Source organism: Danio aesculapii, chromosome 1 (assembly GCF_903798145.1).
Source record: "Danio aesculapii chromosome 1, fDanAes4.1, whole genome shotgun sequence".
NCBI lineage: Eukaryota > Metazoa > Chordata > Actinopteri > Cypriniformes > Danionidae > Danio > Danio aesculapii.
The window spans coordinates 52669562-52679272 of NC_079435.1; the positions used below are offsets into that span (position 1 = coordinate 52669562).

Below are 9711 nucleotides of genomic sequence, written 5' to 3' on the forward strand. Positions count from 1 at the left end.
TTATGTGAATACAACATTTCTATATTGCAATATTCTTGTAAACGAATTACCACCTATAAATGCTTTGTGATCAATGCATTTTGCAGTAAATATTATTTTACAACCAGATGATTTACCTGAAATTAAATTTTTTGTTTAATATGTTTTTCAAACAAGAGTGTCCTACAATAAATAACAGTAATTATAGAAGCTAATTGGTTAATGCATACAGATATTTTATCTATTATGTAACATGCGTAAGAATTAAATTAAAATCAATTGTCAAAGTCAAGTAAAACGTCATTAAAGCACATTCAATATCAGTCACTAGATGGCAGCTGCTGCAGTTTCTTGAAAACAAATCCTACTCAAGCCATACTAATCGATCCCACTCATCTTTATTATTTATTTTGTTTGGTAAATAATACCGTTGCTTCGTTAAACCGTATAATTAGAAATAAACATGTTTTATAAATTCTTTAACAGTGAATTACAATAAATACGCTAAATATTACGCTATATGCGACTATCTATTAGTAATGTCTTGATAAACTTTCTTCACGGGCATCATCATGGCGACTTCCTGTGGCAGCATCATGTGAGGAATCCTGGCAGCTGTTTATAAGTTTTGAAGAGATTTCAAATGGAGTAATTAGGTTTTAGTTCACGACTGATGTCCAAAATGTTGCGTTCAGCATTTCAGAGGGGGATTTTGACTCGAAACAGTGGTGTTAATGTTTTAAAGTGTGCTGCTTCATCTTCAAGCTTGCGGAGATCAGCTGTCTGTCCTTCAGAAAGAGTCCCGCAAAAAACCCTGAGATTCTTCAGTGGATCAGCGACTTTAACAGCTCCAAAGTGGACCGAGAGCAGTAATTCCAGCTCAAACGCATTTGATCACGTGCCTGATCAAAACCAAAGGGATTCATTTGGCGATTATTCTAGAAAGTTATCCTCCAGAAGAATCTTCCGTAAAGCATCTGCAGAGCAGCGGGATCTGAAATACAGAACTGCCGAAGAGGATGAGGAGGAGGATCAAAAGCCGGTGGAAAAGTTCAAGTCCAGAACGGGTCGGAGAAACACACCATACTGGTACTTCCTCCAGTGCAAAAGGCTCATCAAAGAGGACAAAGTATGCTCACAAAAAATATCTTATTTTAATATCACTTCTCTCTGTTGTGGCTATCAATGCACAACATTATTCACAGTCATCTAGTACTGCTAATGTTGTTGAAGTTACAGCTTGCTATATCATAAGAATCAGAATATGTATTGTCATTGTTCAAGATGCAACGAAATTTGCGTTTGCCCCTCTTTTCAGTGCAAGTCCTATTTGTCTAAAACAACAACAGAAGTAGCAAGATGAGATTAAAAAGTAAAAAAAAAAAAAACAGCAACAATAATGTTAATTGTATGCATTTTAGCAGCTTTCGAGTAAAAAAAAATACATGCAATTTCAGACCGAATATTCAAAGTACAATATTATGGAGTCAATCTAGGGCCATATATATACTTGCAAAAAAGAGAATAAAGTATAGTAAAAGTAAAGCAAAAAAAAAAAGTATTGAGCAAAAATAATGAAATAAATGCTAATCTCCAAATATCGCAAAGCAAAAATTTAATTTTGAGAAACAAAAATAAATTTTGCTAACAAAAATAAAGAACAGGAAAGGGAAAATTAAGTTTTCTGAAATAAAAATTTAATTTGCAAACAAATAATTGATTTTTATTTGCTGTTATTTTTTTATTTGCCAGTTTCATTTTTATTTCTCAAAACCTTATTTTCCCTTTGCAGTTCTTTATTTTTGTTAGCAAAATGTATTTTTTTTTTCAAAAATTAATTTTTGCTTTGCAATATTTGGAAATTAGCATTTATTTAATTATTTTTGGTCAGTACTTTTTGTTTTGTTTGCAAAACTTTCTCTTTTTTTGCAAGTATAAATGGCCCTAGATTGACTCCATACAATATAGGCACCATGTCACAAGTTGTCACTGTTCAAAAATGAACGAACGTATGAATATAAAACCATCTTTACCTCAATCTGTTGTGGCTTTATTATGGTGAAGTATCAGCATTTGTATTTATTGCGGAAAAACTACTGAATGTGCATTGTAGTGTGCGTCAAATCTTAAAAGAATATTATAATGTACTTGCGTTCAATATGATTTAAGCAAATAAAGGAGCACTGGAGTGTAGTTATGTTTTGGAAATGTGCTATTTTTAATAAAATCATATTAAATTAATTTTTATAAAGGACATTTCAAAGCATTGTTTTAAGAATGTTATTTATTAAAGGGAAAGTTCACCCAAAAATGAAAATTGTCATCATTCACTTGTCACAAACATGTTTGAGTTTCTTTCTTCTGATGAACACACAAGAAGATATTTGGAAACATGTCAGAGACCTGTAATCATTGATTTTTGTAAGATGTCCTTTTCCTACTATGAAGTCAATAGTTACCAGTTTTCAACATTCTTCAAATTATCTTAAAATATCTTCTCTTGTGTTAAGCAAAATAAAGAAACGCATAAAGGTTTGGAACTACTTGATAGTGAGTAAATAATGAGCACACTTTAATTTTTGGGTGAACAATCTCTTTAAAGATGTACACTTTTTTTATGTGCTAAACATCCTAAAGCACCTGTAAAGCAGGTGATTATAACTGTGCTGTGTTTTTGGTGTTAGATATAAAGTGAATGTTTTGGAACTTTTTAATATGAATTGACTTTTAGTTAATTAATGCTTTTTAAAATTTTATTTGTATATTTTTAGGGGATTTTTATAAAGGCAATTTAAAAAAAAAAATAATATTCCTAGCATAGCCCTGAATCATGAATGCATCAGGGCACATACTTTAATTTAGTCTCAATTTATTTTTAGCCTCTTTTTCATTTTAAGCTTGGCTGATTATGAATACTGTTGAAAAGCGAAGCTAAAAGATGAATTAAAAAAGTTACAGAAGTTAAATTTATTTTTAAATTTGAAGATGAAATCTGAGAAATAAACTTTTAATTAGGCCTGTCACAATAATCAGTATATTGACTTATAGTATAGTATATATCTTTACTGTACTATTCATCTAACCTAACAAATGTAAAGCTTAAAACATAACCGTGCCTCTCACAATCTGTTCCTTTTGCTAATTCACTCTCAGGTCCATGATTTCCTGGTATTTTATCTAATTCAGAACAATTGTGATCGGTTTATGAGATTGGCCAGATTGGCAAGTACCGATCAAGTCATAAAATGTGATTATCGGCCTATACCAATCTCCAGCTGATCGATTGGAGCATCCCTAGTATTTACTATAAATTACTATAGTATATTTTCATGTGGGTGTCTGACAACTGAAAATGGATCTAGTAGCAGATATTGCAGCCTCTGTTACTTTTTACCGTGCACTTGCAGTGTTTCTTCTAGGATTTTTTCCAGCTGTGGCGGCTGGTCTTTTACAGAAATCTACCAACTACCTATGGCGTTATTTCAATGACAAATGGAGAAATGTTGTGAGAGCAGTATAATAAGTCGCGATTGCATTTATGTATGTTATTAATAACGCACAGCACTGCTACGGTTACAGAAAAGCTTGCGCTGTTATAATTCACTTACCTTTTAATGCGTTTTTGTGCGATCATAACCCGCCATTAAAAAACAACAACAATGACTGAATGTTTGCTATGTAATGTAGCCATGGCGGGATGAATTTTGGTGTGGCACCCCGCCATGGCAGAATGAATGTAGCGGAAACCATGACTTTTTTTAGTAAATATTTATTATTATTTATTCACGATATGCAGTTTCACGTGCTGATTCCCATGCCAATTGTTAAAATGACTATAATTTAATTAAATATTTTTAAGAGTTAAATATCATGTGTTCGTTGGAAGAGTGTACGTGCATCGTGATGATATTATATTGTCATTCTGGTGTTGTATGAGTGGCTTAAAATGTCAATAATATCGTTTATCGCAATATATTTTGATGCAATACGTCGTACAACAATAAATAGATATAGAAACTTTCAATAAAAACACAGTTTTGGGTGTAGAACCAAATGTATTCACTTCAAATAAAGAAACACACTTTCTTCTGTTTCCCTCTAGCTGGCCGAAGCATTAGTTCTGTTTGAGGCTGAAATGCTCAAAGGTGAGAAGTTGCAGCCTGAGGAGTTCAATTACACCGTTCTCATTGGTGGATGTGGACGCGTGGGATACCTAAAGAAAGCCTTCCAGCTATACAATAATGTAAGATAGCAGTGCACACTTCACATTATGATGATCCTTGATGTCAGTATTCCATTCAGTTGAACACTTTATCTGTAATTAACCTTATTTGTATGATAAATTATGGCTCAGATGAAGAAGCGACGCATAGAGCCATCAGATGCGACATACACCGCCTTGTTTAACGCTTGTTCTGAGTCACCATGGAAACAGTCAGGGCTGGAACAGGCACTGAAGCTCAAACAGGAGCTCCTCAAGAAAAACATCACTCTCACTGCCATCACCCAGCATGCTTTGCTCAAAACAGTCGCTCTTGCTGGAGATATGAAGTCATGTTTTCAACTTCTGCGGGTAAGAACTGATGTCAACAGTATTGCAATATGCAGGGTTCCCACGGGTCAGGGGATTTCTGCAATATAATGTAAGTTTAAATGGTTTATTGTAAACATTGATAATAAATCATGGGATATCAGGGTTTTCGGTTCGTCGCTTTAAATTTTAGTTTACATTTATCAAAGTGTATTTTTTCTATACCATGTTTTTGTATGCCGTCCTGTTTTACGCTTGTTAGGTTTAGGCTTTTTTGTCAAAATGTCAAAACAAACGCTAACATGTCAGGATATTTTCAATTTTAAGATAATTGGCTTCAGCTTTTTTTGACTGAAGACTGGGTGTTAAAAAGTAACAACAGAAAAGCTTAATGTAAAGTTGTGTAAAGTACTATTGAGCTAACAAATGTGGGAGAGGGAGCACATCACAGCTACACAAAAAGCAAGTACCTCAGATTCATTTATTCCAAATCTGAGGTAAATAATTATCCAAAGTTGTTCTCATAGTGGGTATTAAACCCATTTTTAATGTTATGTTATTATTGTAACATTATTATTATTATTTTTATTTTTTTATTTTTTATTAATATAATCAATGCAATAGTGGGCTGATTTTCAATTATTATATGTCATGGACACTCAGCCTTTTTATCAGTGACAATTAAAGAAAAGGAAATTGAGTGGGAACCATGAATATACCATTGATTTAAACAGTTGTTATATTCTACAGTGATATTATTTGCTTTGTGTGTCAATGCATGAATAGGAGATGCTTCAGAATGGCCAACCAATCACACAAGAGACATTTCAGTATCTGCTGATCAGCTGTGTGAATGACAAGCAGCATGGGTTCAGACTGGCTTTACAGGTACATACACACACCTACTGACTAGAAACAAAAGTTAATTGTGGGCATTTATTGATAGTCTTGTAATATTTCTTGTCGGCAGCTAGCTCTCTGCAACTCTCTCGTGGTCACCCACTGAAGCTAAGCAGGGCTTTCCTCTCAAAAATGTGTAAAGCACTTTGAGTGTCCAGAAAAGCGCTATATTATTGTCGGTGTTTTAACTGTGCAACCTGACATTTTTTATTATTTTACTAATTTTGCAAAAGAAAAAAAAAACAATACTAAATGTGTGATTATTGCAGTTTATGATCCTATAATTCTCATTATAAAAGTAGTTAAATAATATCACATGATATAGAAATGATATATACAAGTAGTACATAAGTAATGTATATAAATAACATCAGGTAACGTGCCATTTTGTCAATAATCTATGATTTTTAATTGTAAATTTGATATTTATTTTGTAAAAACAGTTCTTATACAAAAATTAATATTGAGCGAGTTGCATGTTAGACAGCGCAATGTTTTGTTTCACTAATTAAAACTGTTCCAATAAAATTCAGAGCTGAGGATTTGTGCATCTCAGGGGAACACAGCAATGTTTCATTCCTGAATGAATCTGTTTTTAAAGGAATCAACAGAGCATTAAGTCTGTAAAAAATATTGGTGTCTGCATATAATGCACTCCTTAATCAGTTTTCAGGACTTGTTTTGTTTGTTCTGTGGTCACCTGATAAACAGGTGTAGGAATAGTTAATTCCATGTGTGTTCAATAAAAAAGATCAGGAGAGGTTTTTGTTCAATGGAATAAATTGTAGTAATTTATTGAATACAAATGCATAATACGATTCACAGAATTCCGTTATCCTCAATGCAATGCAAGAGTTGCATTCTGGAGGTACACAACAGTTTTCATCTCCTGACTCCAACTTTTATAGGCAGCTGATATTAACAGGTGGAGTTTAGTGAAATTCATCCCTTGTCAATCATTGTCCAGTCCTCCATTGGCCGCACCCATACATACGTCCTCTTTTTGTATGAATTCTCTGCACAACATTAAACGCTTAAGCCTTTCTTTCATGCTCAAGATAATTTTGGACGATCAGCTTCATCTACTTCTGCATAAATGTTTCATTAGTATGCAGGGCAAATCACACTCAACAAAAGAAGTTCAGTTAATATTTCACCTTAAGCAATACAAATACAATTGTTTATGAACAAAAAAGAGACAAAAATAATAAAAAAATATATTCCTTTTTCTCAACACAGGCCATTAAGATAATTCTAACTACTGTAATAATTTTATTTATCCAAATGTCTGGTTAAAACATCTTCAAACTAATCCATTCAGTCATTTCCCTAGCACAGTTCAGAGAGATCAGTAGATCTTTACATACAGTTTTCTCAAAAAATCCTGAAGTCTTTTAATTATTGTCATTTATTTTATAGGTGTGGCACCAGATGCTTAATATTGGAATAAAACCAGATGCGCAAAATTACAACATACTCCTGCGGGCTGCACGGGATTGTGGGATAGGTGATCCCAATCTGGCTTCTGCAATATTACTGAAGAGACCAGAGGAGGAAGTGAACCCAAAAATGATAAGTGGAAGAAAAAGCCACAGAGCAAAAGTCAAAGTGGAGACGTCGTGTCAGCACTTGGATATTGATGCATTTGAGAACGAGTTATTTGTGGACACACAAACACAGAGACTTGGATTAACCAAAGAGAGTGATTTGAAGGAAAAAGATCAAAGTGTAAAAGACGGATCTCAAGATGAGACTCAAATGTTGCCTGTATCGTCAAGTGGTTCTCTGACCTGTCAATCCGAATTATCAGCACACAGCTCCAGTTTGCCAAACCTCTTGGACCCCAGAACTTGCCACTCAAGTGTAGTCGCCTTGGGGCCTGTGAATAGTGCTTCAGATAGACTTGCTCTTATTGGTAACCTTGAAGGCTTTTTGGAGAAAATGGCCAAAGATGGACTGAAGCCCAACATTAAAACCATCACACTGTTGGCTGATGTCATGGAAGCTGGCAGCCAATCAATGCAGAGTTTGATTGATGTAGCCAAAAAGAGTCACGTCAAGCTGGATGTGCCGTTCTTTAACACTGTGATCAAAAGGGTGGCCAAAGCTGGAGACTTGGATGGTGCTAAGGTTAGAAACACATTATATTGATACAGTTATGGTGCTGTAAAATGCTAAAATCATGTTTTTCTGTAGCCTATCATATAACGCCTGTTTTGGGTCTGTTTTCCAGAGAATGCATGAATTGATTAAAAAAGACATTTTTAGCTTCAATGAACTTTGGAAATCTTTGGATAAACATTTCTGCCCAATTCTGAAGTTTAAATTAATAATAGAAACTCTAAATCTAAAGTAATGGCAATATAAGACGAAAAAAAAAAGCTCTCTGCAACTCTCACATGGACGCCTATTGAAGCTAAGCAGGGCTGCACCTGGTCAGTATCTGGATGAGAGACCACATGGGAAAGCTAGGTTGCTGCCGGAATTGGTGTTAGTGAGACCAGCAGGAGCTCAACCTGCGGTCTGTGTGGGTCCTAATGCCCCAGTATAGTGAAGGGGACTCTACTGCTCAGTGTCTATCAGATGAGACATTAAACAGAGTTCCTGACTCTCTGTGGTCGTTAAAAATCCCAGGATGTCCTTTGAAAAAGAGTAGGGGTTTAACCTGGCTTCCTGGCCAAATTTGCCCACTGGCCTCTGTCCATTACAGCCTCCTATCCCTAACCATCCCCATATTATAATTGGCTTCATCACTCTGTCTCCTCTTCACCAATCAGCTGGTGTGTGGTCTGGCGCAATATGGCTGCCGTCGCATCAGCTAAGTAGATGATACACACTGGTGGTGGATAAGGAGATTTCCCCCTAAATTATGTAAAGCACTTTGAGTATACAGAAAAGCACTTAATAAATGTAAGGAATAATAATAATAATTATTATTCTTATTAAAAAAGGAAATAAACAGGGATTCTGAAGCTCTTAAGTTTTAATCTGCCTTCCCCCCCATTTTAATACTTTAAAAAGTGTATTAAAAACATTTATTGATTCATTATCCTTTGGCTTACTCCCTTATTTATGAGGGGTCATCACAGCGGAATGAACCACCAAATATTCCAGCATATGCTTTATTGGTGATGACCAATTTAGTTCATCCAATTTACCTATAGCACATGTCTTTGGACTGTGGGGGAAACTGAAGCTCCTGGAGGAAACCCTCGCCAACATGGGGAGAACATACAAACTCCACACAAATGCCAACTGGCCCAGCTAGGACTGGAACCAGCAACCTTTTCTGTATTTGATCTTCCAATTGAAGTGTAGTAGGGAAATTGTACATCATTTTTAGGGTGCACCTATCAATTGATCACATTTTCTTTTATTTGGTATTTTAAAAAGGTTTTACAAAGTCTTACGTTTGCCTTCTTAAAACATGCAGAAATCAAAATAACTCAAACAGTAACTCTGGCGCTAGCAACACCATTGTGTTTTTCGATTTCCAGGCAAAGCACAAACTGATAAAAGGTGTTCCTTCAATGCAATGTCTGTTGGTTTAAATAAAAATGTCTGCCAAATGCATAAGTGTAAATGTTAACCACTTGCTCATTCTTCAGGCTGTTAAAGCTCTAATGGTTGACAGAGGACTGGCCACGAATGCTCAGACGTTCTGTAGTATTGCTTTGGCCTGCCGAAGAGAAGAAGATGCAATGCAACTCTTTACTGATATGGAGGTATGCAAACCAGTTTCATCTTTTAATTATTACTTTTCACTGGCATAGCCGAATAATAAGAGTTCAGTTCATGGAAATTACATACCATAAGCATCAAACACTATTGTTTCCTCATTCAAATGTAAATCCTGTGAGTGTAAAATCACAGGCCAATCAGGACATTGCACTGACTATCCACACAGAATGCCCCTGGCAGCGTCTGATTGGCTAGAATGTTTCTTATAGAGCTTACAACAATGAAATATATTCCCCTTATTTTTAAAACAAATATTAAGCTTGTATAATACTAACTATGTATGTGGGGCTTTTATTTTGAAAATAAGATGGCCATTATAGAGGTTAATGTACCCAGACATATAGGATCTCGTCTCATTCCAGCTCTTCATCAGAATGCCAAATTTGGGAAAGATGGTGTAAATATATGAGAACACTTTTTAAAATTCTTTATTGAGATATGTTGGTTGTTCTGCACTCAAACAGCATCTTCAAGAAGACTAACTAAGTATAGCAAGTCTAACACAAGTCTGATTTGGGCAGATTCGTCCTGTCTATTGTTTTTAGGAGATGGCTAAACAA

The 9711-nt window shown here is 35.0% G+C and overlaps 1 protein-coding gene across 1 annotated transcript in view; it reads left to right on the forward strand.

The window, feature by feature from the left end:
- The first annotated feature begins 546 nt into the window (after positions 1 to 546).
- The window catches only part of ptcd1 (pentatricopeptide repeat domain 1), a 10906-nt gene continuing 1741 nt past the window's right edge, over positions 547 to 9711 (forward strand). The window contains exons 1-6 of the mRNA XM_056462708.1: positions 547 to 1108; positions 4082 to 4222; positions 4334 to 4552; positions 5297 to 5398; positions 6830 to 7540; positions 9019 to 9135. Coding sequence (XP_056318683.1) covers positions 653 to 1108; positions 4082 to 4222; positions 4334 to 4552; positions 5297 to 5398; positions 6830 to 7540; positions 9019 to 9135 — 1746 coding nt within the window. The 5' untranslated portion in view covers positions 547 to 652. The remainder of the gene's footprint in view (positions 1109 to 4081; positions 4223 to 4333; positions 4553 to 5296; positions 5399 to 6829; positions 7541 to 9018; positions 9136 to 9711) is intronic.